General features: G+C 39.9%; 1 protein-coding gene across 1 annotated transcript in view; it reads left to right on the plus strand.

Annotated features, from left to right (window-relative positions):
* Positions 1-23,483, plus strand: part of TDRD10 (tudor domain containing 10) — a 112,113-nt gene that overhangs the window by 78,021 nt on the left and 10,609 nt on the right. Inside the window, exons 8-15 of the mRNA XM_063439302.1 lie at positions 11,253-11,308; positions 11,402-11,472; positions 11,565-11,727; positions 16,821-16,881; positions 17,434-17,502; positions 19,372-19,427; positions 19,868-19,935; positions 21,825-21,984. Coding sequence (XP_063295372.1) covers positions 11,253-11,308; positions 11,402-11,472; positions 11,565-11,727; positions 16,821-16,881; positions 17,434-17,502; positions 19,372-19,427; positions 19,868-19,935; positions 21,825-21,984 — 704 coding nt within the window. The remainder of the gene's footprint in view (positions 1-11,252; positions 11,309-11,401; positions 11,473-11,564; positions 11,728-16,820; positions 16,882-17,433; positions 17,503-19,371; positions 19,428-19,867; positions 19,936-21,824; positions 21,985-23,483) is intronic.

A 23,483-nucleotide genomic window follows, 5' to 3' on the forward strand; every position in this document is an offset into this window, starting at 1 on the left:
ATAGCAGGCAGTGGGTTCCTTGTTGGATTCTCCTGGGCTCCTGTAGTGTCGGTCCTGCCACTGAGGGTTGGTGTCAGTCGTGTTGGTGAGCTTTATGTCATGAGCGTGCTGCTTTCTGGGTCGTTTGGTTAAGGCTTGTGTGGAGTGGGTGCCTAGTAATTACTCCAGAGTCCCGCCTTGCCTCTCACTTGGAGATCCTGGAGGGAGTGGATGCCGCACGGCGCTTCCATTCCTCAGTGCCACCGCTTTTCCCTCTCCGTGTTGTGTAAGTGGGTAGCTTGATTTTTGCTCTGATGGCCCCGGGGGTCGGTGAAGGTTTCTCCGCCTCCCTTTGTTGTAGGGACGGCAGTCAGGAACTGCTTTGTGAGTCGTGTATGCGTGGAGGTAGCAGGTCCCCTCTCTACCTCCTGAGCACATGGCGCCCGCCATTTTAGGTTCAGCGCGCGGGTCTCCCCAGCTCCATTTGTGGCTTCTCGGTTGGGGTCCAAGGGTAAGGACTGGGATCACCCCCCCGGTCCATAGGGGGGGAAGCAGGGCCGGAACCGCTCGGGATTGCACCTCGGGTTGGGGTCCGTGGGGCAGCGGCCGTCCGCTCCGCTCACCGCAGGTGAAGGCCCCAGTGTCGGCCACGAGAGATTCTCCCCCAGGGGACTGCAGCCTCGAAGGCCAGCCTCTCCCTGGACCCAGCGGTCCCCTTGCTCCGGGTAACTTTGTTGTTGGTCTAATTAGGGCGATCAAGGCAAGTTGCAGTGCCTGGATTATCGGTTTGTTGCAGGAGCTTCTCCTACCTGCGACCGTCCCGCTCAGCGGTCCTGCCCCGCCCCCTCCCTCCCCCGTATCTGTGATAAATTTGACTAGAGCGTTCTATGTAATCAATCTAACCTGTTGATTTTCTTTTTTTTTTAACTGCACTTTAAAAAAAAATAATAATAATTAAAAAAAAATAATACAGGCACCCCACTGACCTAACTAAAATGAAGTGGTTTTGGGCACTAATGATGGTTATGGTGAATGAAAGAAAAGGGTGTAATAATACCGCTTCTTGTCTTGGTTTTAAGTAATTTCCGTAAATAGTTGAGATGAATTTACAAACCTTGATCCAAAATTTTTTAATACAGTCCCACTTCCAGGAGATATCATTTGTACTCTTGTACATTTTTGCTAAATGAGTGGGCACCAGATACAATTGATTCCAAAGATATATTCCTTACTACTTTTCTGAGAAACAATATGTAAGTCTGACTCCCATCTCTTAATTGAAGGGTGGATTTAATTATTTCTGTAGCAAAGCTAGCATCTGCATGTATTGAGACAAGTCCAACAATCTGCTTTCTGCGTTAGATTTTAGATTTGATAAATAACTCTGTATAATGCATTTAATTCTTAGATAGCCAAATATTTCTTTGTTTATGGCACCAGATTCCAACTAACCTTATTGAAATGTTTTTATTTTACAAACACCAGTAAAAATCCATTGTTTTAGATATTGATCTCAGCTAAGAAAGTGAGCTAACAAAGTGAACTGTCAAACTGTTATTTAGACCAGACTTCTTAAAGCCATATAAAAAGTAAAAAATCTTGTGTAACACACTTGACTTTTTTAGAACTGTAAAACAGATGTCAAGTTTTTAATTTTTAATTTATTAATTCTTTATTTTTGCAGTGCATATAGAAACAATACAGATTCACCTGCAATGCCCCAACAGTCACAGCAAGCACATAAACGGTTACAGTAAACTAGTCATGTGGCATTGTGAGAGCACTAGTTTTGTGTTTTGGTGTATTCAGGTTGGTCACATTAGATATTAGTAGCATGAAAGTAATATATGAGAACTTGCGTGACTATGTGGTGTAGCTACATTAAAGCAGTGTTATAAAAGATAAGTCAAATGGTAGCTAGCTAGGCATTTGTAAAGTGACATAATAATAATAATAATAATAATAATAGCACTATATAACATTAAGTAACTTGTCAGAGTATATCCCCGGGAAGCCACTTTGTAGGTGATCTAGTAGGAGAGGAAATTACAAAGTGTAAGTCATTCTACTAAACTGCAGTAGAATGCTTCTGTGAGTGTTGTGTGCGGCTGTGGTCAAAGTGCTGTGAGAAAAGCTCTATGTCCCTGAGCTCAGGGGGTGAGGCAGAGGTTCTTGGTAACCTGTGAAAGTGGCTTGGTATAAGTGCGAGAGAACGCCGTAATTGGACTTAATTATCATAAGGGAGAAGTTGTTATATAAGTAGGGATCCAGCGTGAGGTGTGTGTGATCAGCAATGAAGGCCATTAGTTTGGGTATATAGAGTCACCCGACCGTAGGGAGATTTATTGCTTCCTGTGGCTAGGAGAGGTGTTGCCAGAGTGCAGACTAATGTTGCGCTTGGCAAATTATGTGAATGTTGTATTGTATGAGAATTAAAAAGATAAAATAGAAACAAAAAATAAAAATATAATATGGAACATGCCTGGCTAACATAAAAATAATCATACTAGTGGTAAACAGTACATCGGGAACTTCCTGGTTCGGGTCTTATGCGAGTGTTCCAGCTCTTCAAGTGGCCATAGGGAGCCTGCCTGTGCTCCGCGGTCTGGAGGAGGTTGATGGACCTGTGGCAGATCAGCTGGTTGGAACGGTTTTAGGTTGGACATGTCCCAGGTATGTGAGGTCTTCGAGGGCGGTATGGCGGTCCCCGGTTCCGAGTCGAGTGACATTTCCTAAGACTCATTTATTGGAGATGACCAGGCCTCGGGGGAATACCCAGCGATATGGGATTGTGTTGGAGTAGCGTGCTGGTCAGTGGTCTGAGCAGACTTCGCCATATCAAGGTGGGCCTGGACAGATCTTGGTAGAATGTTAAGTAGGCATTTTCAAAAGGGTAGAAGGGTTGTCCCCTCACTGCGGAAATGAAGGCTAGTTGTGCTGACCTTGCTTGGAGCTGTAGGATGACATCCCTTGGGGATTCTGCTGGGGCTCGGGGTGCTTTTGGATATACACTGCTCAAAAAAAATAAAGGAAACACTTAAACAACACAATGGAACTCCAAGTCAATCACACTTCTGTGAAATCAAACTGTCCACTTAGGAAGCAACACTGAGTGACAATCAATTTCACATGCTGTTGTGCAAATGGGATAGACAACAGGTGGAAATTATAGACAATTAGCAAGACACCCCCAATAAAGGAGTGGTTCTGCAGGTGGTGACCACAGACCACTTCTCAGTTCCTATGCTTCCTGGCTAATGTTTTGGTCACTTTTGAATGCTGGCAGTGCTTTCACTCTAGTGGTAGCATGAGACGGAGTCTACGACCCACACAAGTGGCTCAGGTAGTGCAGCTCATCCAGGATGGCACATCAATGCGAGCTGTGGCAAGAAGGTTTGCTGTGTCTGTCAGCGTAGTGTCCAGAGCATGGAGGCGCTACCAGGACAAGCCAGTACATCAGGAGACGTGGAGCAGGCCGTAGGAGGGCACCAACCCAGCAGCAGGACCGCTACCTCCGCCTTTGTGCAAGGAGGAACAGGAGGAGCACTGCCAGAGCCCTGCAAAATGACCTCCAACAGGCCACAAATGTGCATGTGTCTGTTCAAACAGTCAGAAACAGACTCCATGAGGGTGGTATGAGGGCCCGACGTCCACAGGTGGGGGTTGTGCTTACAGCCCAACACCGTGCAGGACGTTTGGCATTTGCCAGAGAACACCAAGATTTGCAGATTCGCCACTGGCGCCCTATGCTCTTCACAGATGAAAGCAGGTTCACACTGAGCACATGTGACAGACGTGACAGAGTCAGGAGATGCCGTGGAGAACGTTCTGCTGCCTGCAACATCCTCCAGCATGACCGGATTGGCAGTGGGTCAGTAATGGTGTGGGGTGGCATTTCTTTGGGGGGCCGCACAGCCCTCCATGTGCTCGCCAGAGGTAGCCTGACTGCCATTCGGTACCGAGATGAGATCCTCAGACCCCTTGTGAGACCATATGCTGGTGCGGTTGGCTCTGGGTTCCTCCTAATGCAAGACAATGTTAGACCTCATGTGGCTGGAGTGTGTCAGCAGTTCCTGCAAGACGAAGGCATTGATGCTATGGACTGGCCCGCCCGTTCCCCAGACCTGAATCCAATTGAGCAAATCTGGGACATCATGTGTCGCTCCATCCACCAATGTCACGTTGCACCACAGACTGTCCAGGAGTTGCAGATGCTTTAGTCCAGGTCTGGGACGAGATCCCTCAGGAGACCATCCGCCACCTCATCAGGAGCATGCACAGGCGTTGTAGGGAGGTCATACAGGCACGTGGAGGCCGCACACACTACTGAGCCTCATTTTGACTTGTTTTAAGGACATTACATCAAAGTTGGATCAGCCTGTAGTGTGTTTTTCCACCTAAATTTTGAGTGTGACTTCAAATCCAGACCTCCATAGGTTGAAAAATGTGATTTCCATTTTTACATTTTTGTGTGATTTTGTTGTCGGCACATTCAACTATGTAAAGAACAAAGTAGTTCAGAAGAATATTTAATTCATTCAGATCTAGGATGTGTTAATTTTGTGTTCCCTTTATTTTTTTGAGCAGTGTATATACCCCGTCGGTTATGGCCTGTTTGGCCTGCTTTGAGGTAAGTATTGTGGGCTGAAGCCTCCTGATGTAGTGCGGCAGTTCATCAAGGATCACAGTCTCCAGGATTCCCCTGATTTTAACATTCCGGCTCCTGTGCGATCCTCCATGGCGTCTTAGCGGATGGTAAGTAATGTCTGGGCTTGCTGAAGCTCTTTAGTTTGCAATTCTATCGTTAGGCATCTCGTGTTAAGGCCCTGTGTGTCCTCTTCCACTTTTCTGACTCTGCCTTCCACGTGTTGTATCTCCTCCCGCGCTGTGGCGAGGTCTGCCCCAAACATTGTGTGAATATTGCGGAGAAGTGCTTTAATGTCTCATCTAGCGGAGGGCAACTCGTTGGCCTCATCTGAGGAGGGGTGGTGCAGTCCCCCAGTATTTGGGAACTCATCCAGCTCGTCCAGTGCTTGTTCTTCCGAGGAGGCAGAGGTTGAGTCGCCACTTTTCTTTTGGCGCAGAGACTCCCGATGCCTTTGCTGGACGGAATAAAAGGTTGCTGATATCGCAGGCCTCTGCTAATTTAACGAGTCTCTAATGTTTGAACTTCTTACCCATTGTGGAATAACTCAGGGTTGTAAGTAGTAGAGATTAGTGGCTTAAAATGCTTTTTAATTTTAATGGTATCTTTCCCTATCTGATACCTAATTGGTTTGTATTAAAGACATAACATTTGGGAAACCAGATTTATTTAAAAAAAAAAAAAAAAAATTATATATATATATATATATATATATATATATATATATATATATATATATATATATATATATATATACACCCTAGCCTGCGACACAATGCACAAAAAAAAGTAAAGGTTTTTGCCCAGATGCTGACATATGGAAAAAAACATAAAGGCACAACAACAGCTTTGTACCATGATGAAGTGCTGGCTCTTTGGTACACTGACAGAAAGGACATTTACATTTAAAAGACAAATAGTGATGCCCACATAGAAAAAACAAAGTGCATTATTGAGTACAGCAACTATATGGGGAAGTAAGAGCCTGATCCTTGCTGCCCCATGCCATTTTCTTTAATGTACACCCCTTCATATATACATGTATATTAATGGGTGCATGTTATAGCAATTATTGTGTATTAGTTATATTCTGCCTATAATATACAGTAATATAAATATTGGTATAATGCACGTATATTAATGTACATGCATATTACTGTCATGTAACTCTCATGTGACACATGCTTTCATACTCTCTGACCAATACATGCACTTGCTCATATATTGGCACTCAGGATTCCCCACATATACTCACTCATTTACCTTTACACACACAAATTCACTGACACACACAATCTGTTGCCAGAAAGAGACAGGTGTGGGTAGCTAAAATTGTAGTGTTCTGCATGCATTGCATTTGTTATCCAAAGATCCTGTGACACGTGAACCAGACTGATCTCCAAATCCATATAAGATGGATTGTAACAGAGAATGTGTTAAGCAGCAAACACAGAACAGTAATACTATGTAATGTTACATAATTATGTCACCAGAGGCATCAATCACATACTTAGTAGCTGGAGTTATTTCTGCAATTCCCACTATTGTAACCACAGCTGGTTCCCATATTTACTACTAGCTACATCTCAAAGCATAGCACTTAGCAGGGCTAACCATACAGATATCTTGGACATAATTTTCTATTGTCAGTAAGAGATCCTCTATTTAAAATATATAAATAATTTAGAATACAATCTAAAATACGGATTGTCTTGGAAGCAATAAAGTTTTGTCTTTTAGATATTTTATTAAATATAAAATCCATTACAACAATTTATAGCAGAGTTTATAAGATGAAACTATATTCTTGCAATATCATTAAAATAGAATAGAACACCCTCTTAAACATGTCCACATCTTTCAGTCTAATTTGGAGCGACACTGTCTCTGTCTCCAAATCTCTCCTCTGTCCGTTAACATTTAAAAGGTACACATATTTATACCTTTTTTTTTTTTTTTTTTTTCCAATTTTATGGTTACCGTAGTTCCTATATGAAATAGTAAGTTATTTTACTTTTCATAATTTTAGGATCTCGCTTAACTTGGCAAAGATACAAGGCCATAACTAAAACGTACGGGTGTACACGTTATAGGAAATTCCCTGACTTGGGGCAAGATGGCGTCTTGAAGTCTGAACATCTTACCTATTGTTTATTTGTCATGACCTAGACATCTTATTTATTGCATATACTAAAACGTAAGGGTGCACACGTCATGGGAAATTCCCTGACTTAGGACAAGATGGCTTCCTAAAGTCTGATGACGTAGCATAGCCTTGAAGATGTTATTGCATTACTTGTTTTGTGTTCAGCTAAGACAAATTGGTATAAACCTATTATTCACTGAAAGTAGATAAGAGGTTATTGCTTAAAAGGATCACTATAGGGGCAGGAACACAAACATGTATTCCTGACCCTATAGTGTTAACACCACCATCTAGCCCCCCTAGAACCCTCATGCCTCCATAAATATAGTAAAAATCTTACTGTATTCAAGCCTGAAGCTGTAACTCTGCATACTGTTCGACTCAGAAAAACAAGCAGTCTGCTGACATCATCAGAAGTGGTAGTCTGATCCAATCACAATGCTTCCCGATAGCATTGTCTGAGACTGACAAAGAGGCAGATCAGGGGCAGAGCAGCATGATTCAAACACAGCCCTGGCCAATCAGCATCTCCTCATAGAGATGAATTGAATAAATGCATCTCTATGAGCAATGTTCAGTGTCTGCATGCAGAGGGAGGAGACACTGAATGTTTGGATGCTTTTTAGGCAGCCATGACTCAGGAAGGATATCTAACAGCTATCTGAGGAGTGGCCAGTGAAGTTATCACTAGGCTGTAATGTAAACAATGCATTTTCTCTGAAAAGACAGTGTTTACAGCAAAAGGCCTAAATGGAATGATTCTACTCATCAGATCATATTCAATAAGCTGTAGTTGTTCTGGTGACTATAGTGTCCCTTTAAAGAAACATGTATGAAAAACAATATGTTCCATTTCTAACACCTTGTTAGTTTGCAATATCTCTTATAGACAAAGTACACAGTTTAAAAAATACATTTCATTCTAAAACTTGTAATATTTGCATTTGCCCATAACACTATGCTGCTGCCCCATCTCCTCTTCCTGCTATGCATTCTGTCTTCATTTTACCTCCTATATATGATGGGAGGTAGTGCAATGTGGACCTCTCCAGTGGTGATTGTTGTTTCCCAAACAATGGGAAATGGAACTCCAGGATAACTCTTACCTTTTCTTACAGGAATATAGCTGCCACCATCATGTGGGCTATTTCCGGGTGTGCTTCTCACCGGGAGGCGAACAGAAAGTTTCTCTTACACTAATTCCTAGTGCCTGCTCAAATAGTTTGCACATAGCGAGGGTTGTTTGACTAGTGCTGGAGATGCCAATCCCATGAAGCACCCATTTGCATATCTTTTGGAGCTTTTTTGGTAGACCTGTGGCAAATCTAATCCTAAATAATTTTACTGCAACAAAATCCTTAATAGGACATTAATCTTGACCCTGACTCCACTGCAGCTAATTGATGCAGTTTGTTCAACTTGTAACTTTGAGAACTTCAAGAAACTAATTCCTACTTTACCATAGTGTGGTCTTCATGGGATTACCCTTTACGTGGGTTCCACTTCCCTGCACCCATAAGGATGATAATTAAACCGTTTAAGTGCAAAACACAAGAAACTATTTGGTCAAGTTTTGTGACTAAGTAGTTACTATAAAAAACTGACCATACCCATTTTGGAATACCCAGGGTTGTCTTCGTTTGCAAATGGTATGTCATCATGAGTTTTTATTTTCAAAGGCAGTATAGCCCCTGAAAATAAATTTTTAAATTTTCCATATATGAAGATTGGGGCTCAATCTTCCAAACACTCCAGCACACCTGATCATGAGTTGCTTGCTGTACACATGGGACATCACAAAATACAAATATGTGTGTTTTTATCAAAGTAAAACCTATCGGTATTGTGATATTCTATTATATTGCATAGTGTGGGAAATCTGTCAGAGCACTCTGGTTGTCATGTAAGCCAACCAATCGGAGCGCTCTGATTAAGGCCTTGATTTAATAAGTTTTACAAATGATTCAATACTAAGAAAATAGTAATTTATTTACAAAAAGTCCCATAGATTTTAATGGTGACGTCTAGTTTTTCTGAACAGTTTTGAATCATTTGGAAAGTTTTTTTTGTTTTGTTTTTTAGATATAAAAGGGGACCCCTAGCTACCTCGAACACATGTTTGCATACCTGCACTTACCTGCTCCTGAGCTTTCTGTTGCAGTCACTGCAGGGGGGTGGGACTCAATCCTGTACTCAGGTTGATGCATTAACGACCATTCCTGGCAATGCCCCTATTCCAGTTCATGCTGGAAGCTGGAGATAACGCAGGGACAGAAGCACAGAACTGCCTGAGCAAGTTTCTCAATCATTTTGTTCTCTTGCATAGTTTGTGTTCCACAGTTTATATTTACTAATTTTTTTAAAAAAAAATTACACTTTGATTTGTCTTTGCTCCTGTTATATATGAATCTCTTACTACCTGGTCTTTAAACCTAAGTCTTGTCTTAACATATATGAACTTGGCTTCTTGAAGTTTTGACCTGTAAAATATACTTTGAATTATTAAGTTATTCTTCTCCCTAGTGTTCTGCATCTGGGACTCCCATCTGTAACCATGAGCAATTAGCTACCAGGTGAGGCTGGGGGAGACTATATTGTACCCTAACCCAGTAATAGTATTAGAGCCCCCACCCGCTGCCTATGGGTGGAGGCTGGCACAACAGGTCCCTCTCCCAGTTATTGTATAAGTGCCCCCATAGCTCAAAGCTTACAAAGTACAGATGGAAGATGCAGCCATGTATTACGGAATTTCATTAGTCCGATTAAAATTCCAGTGGGAAATAATGGGTGGATGTTGTCTGAACCAGACAATATAATGGATGACTATCGGTTCAGATGAACCAAAATTTATTTTCTTTTGCATTCGAGTAAACCAAAATTTTCATTGATGCCCAAGTCTAAACAGAAGAATGAAAAATTTCACCAGTCTTGATTTCTGCTGCACAAATGCAGATAATAGTATTAGAAATTAAAATAAACATGTATGTATGGATCCTCCATTTTGTGTCATGTGGTGGAACCTTTTCTTGGCACACAGGGCTTTCTAATAGCATCTCATCCTAATTTTATTGCTGCTGCCTGAGTATTGTTGCTTACCATGTACATCCCTTTATGACTGCAGTCTTCTTATGGCAGGATATCTGTGAATCCACGAGCATAACCTGGAGTTCAGTGGCCTCCAGTGGGGTTGAGCGGGAGATTTGTAGTATGGATGGGCATCTGACTAATCTGCAGCAATTGAAATATTTCCAATATCTCATGGAGTCCATGCCATTGATGTAGAATTATTAAAAATCTTTATTGTACTTGCATTGGATTATTGTACTAACTCCATTTTAACTTCATACCGTGACAAATCCTCCATTTTGTCCTCCTAACCTGACTTCTTCATTCCTCCATTTTGTCCTCATAACCTAACTTCTCCATTTTAAAACTACATTACATGACAGAATTTCCCAGTACATCTAACAATGGACAAAGACTGTATTTTCTATAAAGACATGACTAACTCAGGAACTGCTGACTTTCCCCTAACTCGCAACATAGTATAATTTGAAGGCCATGAGAACACAGTAGTAATGAAATGTTCTATTCATAAGAGACCTTGCACCTGGCCACGAGATCTGAGATCACTGACCGTGTAAAATGACGCTCCAGACCCCCTTGTCCCCACCCGTGTCCAAAATAATACCACCTCTTGGTGGGTGGGCACGGGACTAACCACTTAGTTTTTGAGCCAATTAATTATACTGATAGGTGGACACTAATTCAGACACTTAACAATTAACCCAATTAATGATGTTTATTCACTAATATATTGATAATCAATGATGACGTAAAATGCCTCTTAAAAGGGCCTGCGCGCCCGCTTTGCTTCACTTGCCAATAAATTTTCTCGAAGTTATTTTAACCTGAACTCCATGTGTCAGACTTAATTACTTCAGCGTATATACGCAATTCAATTTTCTTAATTTGGACAGGAACAGATAGACATTTAAACATTTTGGTTTACTGCTAAAAAGTACCATAACACCATGAAGATTTCAAGCTGTTTTTAGACAAAAGGAGATAAATACATATTTCTGTATGCTAGATAATTTATTCCATTTAGAGTTTGCACTACTGTTTGATCACTCTAATTGATGATGCAGTTTTAGTATTTTTAACATTCAAAAGTAGATTATCTCTTTAAAATGTGTCATGTTGTTTGACTAATGTGGTCAGGAAAGACCCCAAGTTGTGATTGCTGTATGTTTCTAGAAATGCCAAATGTACAAGTGGGATTTCATAGAACATGTCTGGGTCGTGTTATCTCTGTAAATACACTTTAGGATTAGGAGGATGTTGTCTTTCTAGCAAAAACCAAAAGAAACGTGTTTTTAGGATGAGCCTTTACCATAAACGTCTCAAGATTCTGTTTTCATTGTCCTGTTGTCTTTAAACTGACTTGTGTTTTTTTTTTGTTGTTGTTTTTTTTTGCAGAACTCCGAGCAGAAGCGCAAATATTTGTTTCCAATATTCCATATTATATGTCAGAGGTATTTACTCAGTGTCAGCAAGGGCAAAAGTAGAACAAATAAGTGTAAAAGCTCTTTTTCTTTAATGTGTAAACCTATTTTGTGTTTGGCTAGGTGGAACTTCACAATTTATTTAAGGAGTATGATGCAGAGTGTGTGCAAAAACTCCAGCGGGATGTAAAGTGGTAAGATCCATCTACCCTGTGGAAATATATGGACACAATGTTTGTACTCTCTTGGACCACCCTTTAAACACATACTTCTTTCTGCTTTAAAGTTTTGCATTTGTGAAGTTACGTTCCTCCGAGAAAGTAGAGTTGGCCATCAGCAAGATCAACGGTACTATTTGCAAAGGGCGCCAGTTGTTGTGCAGAAACAACACGTTTCAAAGGAGCATCCAGAATTCTTCTGTGTCTTCAGAGGACAATATTTCATTGCTGGTACCTAACCTTAAATGTTATACCCTTAAATTGAGTTGTTTAAACCCATTATGTAGGAAGCTAAAATTAACAGAAGTTCAAGGATTAATGTTAATGAAATGTTTTACAGCAGATTGAATAACATTGTCGTATTTACCAATTTAAAATTAAAAAACAAAGTGTGCACAGTGCTGGTGTATAATGCCCTCACACATGATACTCTCCCCCTGGAGACCACATGCGAACTAATAAAAGGAAAGACAAAGCTTCATAGCGTAGTATTATTGCACATTGTGTAGAGCTGTAACCAAACTCTATATAGTGGACTTCATTGTGCCTCCTTCACAGGCTGATACAATTAGTAGTACAGGTCATAGACACCAGCCAAAGTATGAATTTATTATTGCAGAATGTAAAACAATAAACATTAGTCCATTATCTAAAATGCCCAAGTGGGAGATAACCACATAAGTGTATAGTGAGAATATCACCACAAACCAGCCCCCTTCTAAATATTTTTAAATTCCCACAGTGTTTCAACCGGAGTCTTCTTCAGGTGTCTCTGCTGCCTCAACCTCCCCGTTCAATTATTTATAGGGTCCATAATTCCTTATAATGACCCCAGGCTGATTGGAGTTTCCGATCATGTTATCACCATTCTCATAATGACCTATATGCTTCCTTTACAATCCCCCAGGTCACATGACAGTCTGTGAACAGTGTCTCTTCCCTTCCTCATACTGTGGGTGGTTATGTGATTGTAACCACGGAGAACCAAAGTGTAATATGTTCACATACAAATGGGAAACTGCGGTTGCCATCTTGCTTAAGGGATAAACTGTTCTCAAACCATATATTACATTTGACCATATATGAGAAAATAAAATCAAAACTATAACATAGTTATATATACAAATTGTGATGGTTATATTTGTTCACTTCTTATATAAATAAGTTGCTAGGGATGAAGTAAAACAGTACACAAAATATACGAGATATACAAAAACTATATACTGTATATACTCGAGTATAAGTCGAGTTTTTCAGCACATTCTTTGTGCTGAAAAACCCCAACTCGACTTATACTCGAGTCACTGTCTGTATTATGGCAACTTATATTGCCATAATACAGACAATGGGGCTGTGTAGGAGGGGGGCTGCAGAGAGCGTTTACATACCTCTCCTGCAGCTCCTGTCAGCTCCCTCCTCCTCCGAGCCGGTCCGGTCAGCTCCCACTGTAAGTCTCGCGAGAGCCGCGGGGTCATAGTGCGGCTCTCGCGAGACTTACAGTGTGAGCTGACAGAGGGAGCTGACCGGACCGGCGCGGAGGAGGAGGGAGCTGCAGGAGAGGCAAGTGCTTCCTGCCAGCCCCCCTCCACTGAACTGCCAATGCCACTGGACCACCAGGGAGTGAGAGCCCCCCTCCCTGCCATGTATCAAGCAGGGAGGGGGGATGAAAATAAAAATAATATATAAATAATAATAAAATAAAATAAATAATATATAAATGATAATAAACTAAAATAAAAATATAACAAAAAATATTAAAATAATAATTTAAAAAATAATTTAAAACATAATAAAAATGCCCACCCCCCACCAAGGCTCTGCAACACATACACAAACACACACTGCATCACACACACTCACACTGCATTCATATACACACACTGCATCACACACACTCACACTGCATTCATATACACACACTGCATCACACACACTCACACTGCATTCATACACACACTGCATTCATTATATACACACACTGTAAATAAATATTCAAATAATATAATATTTTTAAGGATCTAACTTTATTTAGAAATTTACCAGTAGCTGCTGCATTTCCCACCCTAGTCTTATACTCGAGTCAATAAGTTTTCCCAGTTTTGGGGGGTAAAATTAGGGGCCTCTGCTTATATTCGGGTCGGCTTATAGTAGAGTAGATACGGTACCGTATATCCTAAAAATTAAAGAAAAAAAATCTACTAAAAATAAAGTACATGTTTCTAATTAATTTACCAGTGACCACTACACTTAAAGGGGATAAATACACCTTCAAATCTTCAATATTTTAATGTTCTACACTCTTGTGTTCAGTGCCTTTGTTGTCATCCCCACATATTGGAGTCCAGGAGGACATCACAAGAGATAGATTATGTTCTAAATGTTACAGGTCAGCAAATCTATAACTTGGAATTGTTTTTAAAGAGCTACATGTCTCCCTCTTATTTTTCTTGAAAGAAGTAGTTTTATATGCCAAACGCTGTTTTCATGGAAAGAAACCCACTTCTTCTTCTTCTATAATGTTTGTCTCTCTTTAATAAACCTGTGAAGTAGCTCACTTCCCAATTTATTTTTGCTCCATGGTATTAAAGTATGGGCTTATCACCCACCAATAAAAAATATTTATAATAATCCTAAAGTCTTTATCGAAATCCACAATAATAGAAAGCTTGTTGTCTGATTCTTAACATTTGGGAGGAAGATATCGTCTTTGTAGAGTGTGGCTGGACAGTGGGCCTGGTCCTCTATAGCAGATACATTGATGATGTTTTAGTTGGAATGGTGGTGTGGATACACTTCAGGTATTCCATAGTGACTAATAATTCTTGTGGTATAAAAGTTCATTCAGCACTAATAAAGTACAGTTTTTCAAAGACTTTCTTCAAACTTATTTACGTGAATAGCTATGTTGAAACTGATAGTTGCCATTTTCTTCCACTGATTAAAAGTATGTCAAAAGATCAGTTTATTAAATTATACAGAAACGACACAGAAGAACAAGCTACTTGATTAAATGGTCTGTTTTTGGAAAAAAGGTAATCAGGAGGATATTGTTATGGCCATGGGAGAGGTTAAGATGTTAGGACACAACTAATACTTTACAAACAAAAAGATGGTGACAGATGGAACTGTGCGGAAACTGGTGTTAAGATTCCTATTATGGATATCAATGAAGACTTTAGGACTGTTAGGAATATTTTAAACATACATGTAACTTTGAACCCATAATTAAAAAAAATATGGTGGGTGATAAGCCCAGAATTATATATTGTGGAGCAACAAATTTAAGAAGGGAGCTAGTTCCCAGCTTTATAAGAGACTCAAACATTATAATGGAACCCTATTAGGAGAAGAGGTGGGTTTATTTTCATGTAAAACATGTTTAACTTTAAAATGTTTTATAGTGGAGGAAGAGCTAAAGATTTGCTCTGTGTAAAGCGACCCTGCCCTCCTCTCCTTTATGGCCATATATATATTTAAAATAATCAATTGGAGAGGTGTGGATAACTTTTTGTAGCGGTACTTACCTGGTCCTCATGACGGCCGGGGTCCTCCACTCGAGTCTCATACGGCTCGAGCACTCCTGCTTTCAGACGAGCTGCATGCGGCCCGAACACTTCTGTCTCCTGGCGTGCCGCACACGGCCCATACAGTATTAAGAACGCTGCTCGCGTCGCAAGCACGTTCTTAAAGGGGAAATGGAAGCCTAACCTTGCGGTTGGCTCCCATTGGCCCGCTTCATTCCGGCGCCCCCATAAACGCACGTTTTGGGGCGCAGGCATGATGTGGACCAATCAAATGAAAATCAGTATTATTTAATCTTACTTGGCCCTGCATACTGTGCCCTGTTGTGGTTTCTGTTTCCAGTACTCTTTAGTGCGTTCCTTAAGTTCTCGTATTGTATTTTATTGTATTCTGGTATTGACCTTGGCTTTGTTTCCTGACTGAGTTTTCCAGTTTTCCCCCTCTCTCTGTTACCCAGACCCCGACTTGTATTTCGACTAAGCTTTACTCAAACACTTTTGTGATTTAGGAAAAACAGTCTGAATAGACCTTTGAAATAGATACTTCTGCTCCAGCAGGGTTAAATTTGTATTTTCTGTTAAAACATTTTTTATAACTTTTAACTATTGGAGGGAAGTTAATAAGAAATAAAAACACATGTACATTATTTTTAGGAGATTTTTTCCTTTAGTATTTAGGAAATGTGTGTTTTTTTTTTGTTTGTTTGTTTGTTTTTTACAAATATTTATCTTATATTTTTATTTTTTGTTGGCGTTGTGTATGGTTCTACTTCCCTGGTGACTTATCTATATAGGAAGTGTACAAATGTAAACATCATAATTTAACTATTAAACGGTTTTGTTTTTTTCCCTCACATAAGGGCAAATGTAATGTGTGTGGTTTAGCCGTTAAGCAAAATGGCATCTGCAGCTTCCTGTTTCAGTTCTCCCTTGTTACGATCACGTGATTACCAACAGTATAGGGAAGGGAAATGGGAGACAAATGGTTATCTACAATATATTTATGGTACTTTAAACTCTACATATATCTTCATCTTTACTTGGAAATTACTATATGTGCATATTATTCCATGTGGGCATTTTTCTTGTGTGCATTTATGAGCGTGAGGTTTTTTTCTGTGGGCTTTTTTCATGCATTCTTTTACATAATAACCTAAATTTCATGGTTTTACATTATGTATAGGAAAAAACAAGAGTTTGGCTGCACTCACCTAAACATACTTAAACAGTTATTTTAGTGCTGAACAATTTTGTTTTATTAAAAACACCTAATCTAGGCAAAAAATAATGGGGGTTTAGTTACATTATATGATCATTCATTGATCATACATTTTTACTTTACCTTATGCATAAACAAACTTGTACTTTTAGGATGCTTTGGCCGGTGTCTATAACCTGCACTACTCTCTATGATTGCATCAGCCTGTGAACGCGGCACCTTGAAGCTTACTATATAGAGCCTTATCACTGCTCTATACTACGTGAATGGTTTATATCTATCACTCGACATCACATTGTGCAAGAACACTACGCTATGAAGCTTTGTCTTTCTTTTTATGAAATTGCTTCTGGTGTCCAACCTCTACTTTAAATAAAAGGAGAGTAAAACACTGCATGTGCACTTTATCACACTAATATTATCAAGAAGCGCATTAGCGCTTGTTTGTATGTTTTTTTTAATTTACTACTTTGTTTGTACATTCTATACTTTTTTTTTTTTTTAAACAATGTAATTCATAGTTGTTTACTTCCTGGAAAGATTTGATTTTTTCACTGCATTATTTTCTTTCTCTTGTGCCCTAGGGTTTGAAAGATGCTCCTGAGATTGCAACTTTGGAAAATGGAGTCTTTGACAATACAAAGGGTATCTATGTGACCATAACGCCTATTATAGAAGGGTTACTAACGATCATGAAAACTCTTTCTAATAGAAAAGCTTAGATTAACCTTAGTTTTACATCCAATATAAAAGACCAGGTGTTGACAGACGTATCAGACTTAAAGGACCATTAAAGGTACCCAAACCAGTTCATCTCAATTAAATGGTCTGGGTGCAGTGGCCCTTTGTTTTCATGCTGCAGTGTCATTTAGTAGATATGGCAATTGATTTATCTTACTGACAGCCTCTAGAGGGTGCATCCGCTTAATAACGGAGTCAGACTTGGTTATTCAAAAACTGGACTGTTCATTCCATCAAATTTGCTGAGCATGCGCACTAGCCTCCCAGTGCATCCTTACAGGGAAGTACTGAATCTGCTGAGATCATCAGTATTGATGATCACAGCCAAAGAGGCCGGACCAGCCTCTGGCATCCTGGAGACTGGTGTGGAAAAGATGGGTAAAACTAAATTTTGTTACATTGTAAACAGAAGAATACTGTAGTATTTTTTTAATCCAGTGTTCTCCAACCTTTTAGCACCTGGGGACCGGCAAAAAGAGGAGAAATATTTTGCGGACCAGCGTCAGCCAGAGATAAAACCCAATGGTATGTGTGTGTGTGTATATATATATATAGGGAAGAATAATTGTGGGTCTGTGGGGTAGGATGGTAGATTAGTAAATATATATATATATATTTTTTTTTTAATTTAAAAAAGTTATTTTGATATCCCCCCTGCCGGCGTACCTTTAACTGGGAGAGGGGGGGCATATCCTGCAGTCCCTGGTGGTCCCAGTGGTGAGAGTGACCTCTCTCTCTCCCTCCCTTCCCTGCCGGCTGCCAGCAGAACACTGCGAGTTGGCCAGAGAGAGAGATCTCGGGAGGCACATATCCCGGTGCTATGATCTTATAGAAATATCTTTCATCAATTTATTGCCGGTCGGGTGAAGGCTTTCGCGGACCGACAAATTTTTGCTGCACGGATATTGGGGGACCCCTGCTTTAAACGATATACAGAGTAATTCCCTAAACACTAGGTTTGTCCGAATGGACAAAATACGGTGAAACTAGAATGGCAATGGTGTTTACGAGTTAAATCCAGTAAGACTTTGGTTGGTCCAAGCAAATCTGTAGCAATCGAACAGATGCATTTGGTGTCAGGATTTTATTATTTTTGCATCTGAACCCTATACAAAATATGATTTTAAAATATTCATAAAGCACTGGTTTTAACAAAATTTGGGATGTAGTGTATATGCAGCAGGATTCAAGTTTGCAAATTATCAATCACTTGCTTTTTGCAAGCAAACAATAATTCGGGTACTATTCGTTAAAATTTCTTGCCTTCACAAGGCTCAATCATGTGGTTGCCGGACAATGCTTGCTAGCCAGCCACTATATTAAAGGTTGTCTGCCAGCATAGTCATAACAGTATATAAATGGGGCTAGTAAGGCAACATAATTTGCAGTCCCGTCTGCAAGTGCAGGTCTTGCCTTGTACCAATGATGTTTGTGAACTACATTTCCCTTCATGCCGTGAAAACCAGCGGGGATACATTGCTAGAAATAACTCTTGAATAGTAAGCCAAAATTTAGAGTCCAAATGCTTCCATATTGTTGAGTGAGCATATGTTGTAGGTTTATGTAGAATCACCTTCTGGTAGGGACATCATGTTCTTGGTGCCAAAACAGAATGCCTAGTGCTGTTGTTGTGACAGATGGTTCATTGATGTAACTACAGTATAGACCTATAGGATAGAAGTTTGTTTATAGAGATCACCAAGTGAACAAACCTTCTGACTAATTGAGTAAAATGAATTTAATTCCTTCTCATAGTACACCCTTTAAAACAAAAAAATTCCTCTTACACCATAGCAACTTCATTGCAATTAAGTGGTTATGGTGTAAGGAAGTCACAAACGCTGGCTTAACTGAATAGGTTAATGAACAGTTTAACCCAAAGGATATTGACCTGTTGTCTGATCGTTCTGCCTCTTCTTTTTGCTTAATGTGCGAGGCTTCAATCAGGAAGCCTCAGACCAAGTGCCGCTGATAGTGTCACCTGACTCTCTTAGCATATCACTAGCTTCCTTGAGAAAGTTAGTGAAAAAGTCAGAGGATTCCTCATTGAAGCTTTGGACATTGCGCAAAAGTACAGCGGCAGAGTGATTGGATGCTGCCTTGAAAACGTTGGGATTAAAACATTCGTTTATGGTTTTTTAACCCTTTTAGGTAAGCCAGCGCCCTCCTCACACTATAACCATTTCATTGCTATGAAGTTGTTATGGTCCTTCAAGTGTTTCGTTTTAATACAGTTAATCTTTAAAAGAGACAGGAACCATATCATACATTTCTAGTTCACTTGTAATATACTGTTTTATTAAACATCGACCTTGGTAAACATCTTCTCTTTTCCCTTTTACTCGTCTGGATGTTGCTGTTTTGGAGTGATATTTATTTATTCATTCTCACTAGCAGGTGCCATGGAGAAAGAGATCTTTGTCTCTAACCTTCCAGAAAGTCTTACGGAGGTAACTAATTTTGTCGGATATATATACATATGAATGGGAATGGCAGTTTGGTAGCAGCAAAGTCAGTGAGCTACCTTTTCAAATAGTTTTTATTAAATATTTTTTTTTAAACACATTTTTTATAATTCAGTACTGATATTTTGATGTGTCTCTATTTCTCACAAGCAAAACCTATATCTTTATTAATTGTCTCCACCTTCTTCACCACTGGAGTGCACTCATCAGTTCTGCTCTGTTTTGCTTCTAGGGTTTATGTAATTATACAGAAATAAAAACTGTGCTGCCTGACATGTGCCAATCTTTTTTTCATTGTTTATTTTTGTATTTTTTTGTATTTTTAGATTTACTTAAAGGTTTTTTATATTTGTCTTCTGTTGGTGTATGTTTTCCCTCTCTCTTTTTTTTTTCTCTTTTTCCTCACCCCTTCTCTTTCTTTTTAGGCGGAGACTTCAACTCTTCCTGAACACCTTGAACCTGTATGTGTTTTGAAACAGGATGACGTCCTCTGGTAGGTTGACTTTCATGACTGTGACATTGGGGTCAAAACTGAATAGGGATATGTGTAACTCATTACCATTATCCCTGCTTTCTTCAAATTTCTGTCTGGGGAATATCTGGGGAACACATAGATACCAAAAAGCAGCTCCATTTTTACCTTCATGCAGCACTGCACTATTGGCGGCCTATTAACTGATGTGGCGGCCTATTAACTGATGTGGCGGCCTATTAACTGATGTGGCGGCCTATTAACTGATGTGGCGGCCTATTAACTGATGTGGCGGCCTATTAACTGATGTGGCGGCCTATTAACTGATGTGGCGGCCTATTAACTGATGTGGCGGCCTATTAACTGATGTGGCGGCCTATTAACTGATGTGGCGGCCTATTAACTGATGTGGCGGCCTATTAACTGATGTGGCGGCCTATTAACTGATGTGGCGGCCTATTAACTGATGTGGCGGCCTATTAACTGATGTGGCGGCCTATTAACTGATGTTACTATGCCATCAAGCTGAGGAAATGCTGAAAAAGTCTTCCAGACTCTTTTCTAATATGGGGGATGCCATGCGCTCTTCTGTGTCAACTCTCGACGGAATCTTTGCTCAGTTCTGGCTAAAGCTGACTCAAAGGCTGCAATATCATGTTCACAATAATAACCCAAAGCACACCAGGTAAAGTTTGCATATAAAAAGTTTTTATTCATCCAGTGATTCAGTAAAAAGAAAAGTGCAAACAGCAGTATGGGCATTTAAACATAAAATCACAAACCCATATTAAGTATGTGAAATATAAAGATAAGTGCTTAGTTAGAAATCCCACAAACCCATAATAATATAGGCATACTAACCCAGAGCAGGAGATACAGCAACCCAAACGTTTCGGCGTCTGGCCCTGTTCTGCATCCTGCCAAGCTTTGAGGGCGGCAGGTTGGACCATGCAAATCCTACCAGGTTTCTGCTACTGCTACATGACGATCCGACTTGTGCAAGCTAGAGTTCCATCAAGCTTGCTACAGAATTTACCGTAGAGGAACTTTGCTCAACCCCTGCAGGGAATTGGTTGAATGAAGTGGGAGGTCCAGGACTTAATCTCTTGTATCGTACCTCATCATTCTCCCTCATGCTAGTATCTTTTGAGCACTTGTTTTGATTATTATTATAATTTTATGTTTTCAATTACTGAGCTTCATTTTGCAAATTATTTGTGTATTTTGCAAGGGCCTTAGCTTAACTAGTCCTGGCATATCTAGGCTATCTATTTAGGCCACGAGACCTCCCGGTGGAATGTTCTTCTGTCTCGTAGCCATAATTATCAGTTGTCACCTATGACTCACTTCAGAAGGCATATTACTAGTTTTAGGTGTTTCAGATTACCGCTGTCTTCTGCATCCATGATGACTCTAAGTAGACTAGGTGGCTATAGCTCCATAGATGTGTTTTTGCTGTGACGAAATGCTCCTCTGTTTCTAAGTTTAATTTACTAAAAACGCAAAATGAGGCATAGTTTAGCAGTTTGCGCCATGTCATGCAACCTTCTTATCTACTCTGACTGTACTGACGCATGTTTGCTCTTATTGAATGTTCAATCTTATACGTCTCAATAAAAAAACTGACATAAAGAGTTTCATGATTTTGGTTGTCATATGATTCTGTACCAAAGTTACATTTTGTTGCTTGGATTTTTGTTTGGAACAGTGCATCATTTTAAAACCAGTACGGAAAAAGGAAATCGGTCTCCCTTTTCTTTCAGATGTAAAACAAAACTGACCTCTAAAGTAATGCTTTAGAATGATTGCTGAATTACTATATTAATTGTTTCTGTTTAGAGATGTTCTCGTGCTGCATATACTGCATCTAAAGTAAATTGTATACTGTAAGGTTTTTTGTTTTTTTATAGCTCTGCAGTTGTGGAACGGATTGCCCCACAAAGTGTTTCCCTGGATGTAGAGCAGCAAAATGGAACTATCTTTAATGTACACCAGCTCACTGTGCAGTCCATGAGCTCTGACAATGAGCAGCAACCAGAAAAATCTTCAGTCCTACCTGGCCCCATGCCGGTAATAAATTAGTGGGTATATGTGTAAAGAGGATTTTTGTTGTAGCCTTCACACTGGAAACAAACATAATGTTCCTGCTCACTATCAAAGTAAATCATAGGTTAATTATCCAACATATACTGTTTATTTAGTCAATCGAACAATTCTATTTATGGACACACTGCAAGTCTGTTCTGAATAATTTGTCACATAAATGTAGACATCTGCTAAGGGAATTGCACACTAACATTGTAGTTGACATCTCTTATTTAAAAGTGAGCGGGGGACAGTGGCTTGGGTAGAAATGCTGGAAGGTCAGAAGAGATGCTATAATTTATTTAAGGGTGTACCTGAGGCTGTAGGCACTGAGGAATTGCCACACTATCTCAGAGGGTTCTTCACGGCTCTGATGGCGCCTAAGCGGGACAAAAATATGAATGATGGCATGTTTTGTCTGCCAAAGCAGATGACTGCCCCAACTTCTGCTACAGCAGATCTTATTCTAGGTTTTGAATACACATAAGATAAAGCCCTGTTTGTCATGGCAGTGTGTGGAAAAAACCCTGGTTCAGTTTGAGGGCTCCACACTCTTCATTTTTCCAGACATCACGCAGAAAACTCTAGTTTGGCGGAGGTCCCTGATGCCACTGTTGCAGGTTCTACGATTGGGAGAAGTCACTTACCTCTGGGGTGTACCCAGAATGTACCCAAGGTAAAAACCAAAGGTGAAACTTACTATTCACGAAACCCTCCAGAGCTGGAATCCAGTATACACAATTTGGGCCTACTTGCAACTAAGGGAGCTAAATATAATAGGTGGACAAGCCTGGATCCCTCAAAGATTCCTGAATTTACAACATGGTCCCGCAGTGATGTTCTCCCCATATTTAAAAATTCATACAAGGCTTCTACTGCTGTTATATTGACTCTAAATGCGTTATGACCTGTGGTTCATTTACCTTGCCATTGGTGACTTTCTTACTCGCTTTTTTTTTTTCTTTTCTTCGTATTTTTTCCTTCCATGTTTCTACTCATCTCTCCCTTTGGGTGTTAATATTTGGGTGGCTTTCCCATTGCAAGGCTACCTAACAGTCTCTCTTCATGTGTAGATACACCAGAATGGCTTAGCAAGCCCTCACATGCACAATTTTAAGGACAATAGCTCTCCCCCGTCCCTTTTAACATTTAATTTGTGAGAACCTAAAGTACACACACTATTGTGCTGGTGGGGGTATCTCATCTATGGGGTAAGCTGTTGCCGTATGGTATATTCTAAATAGCCTCCATACATGTTTAACTTATGTGATTTCTATTTCTCACAAAAAAACAAACTTTCTCCACTTGCACGTGTATGTCTAATGTCGGATTGTTATGTCTGTGCCCAATGTACTGTACTTCAGACAGTGTTTTCCTTGCTGGCTCATTCACACATGGAGTGAGCTGTAAATAAAGATTAAAAAAAAAAAAAAATAGTGAGTCACTTGGAAAAAATACATGAAGAGTACATTTTTAAATGGTTG

Source organism: Pelobates fuscus, chromosome 13 (genome assembly GCF_036172605.1).
Source record: "Pelobates fuscus isolate aPelFus1 chromosome 13, aPelFus1.pri, whole genome shotgun sequence".
Lineage (NCBI taxonomy): Eukaryota > Metazoa > Chordata > Amphibia > Anura > Pelobatidae > Pelobates > Pelobates fuscus.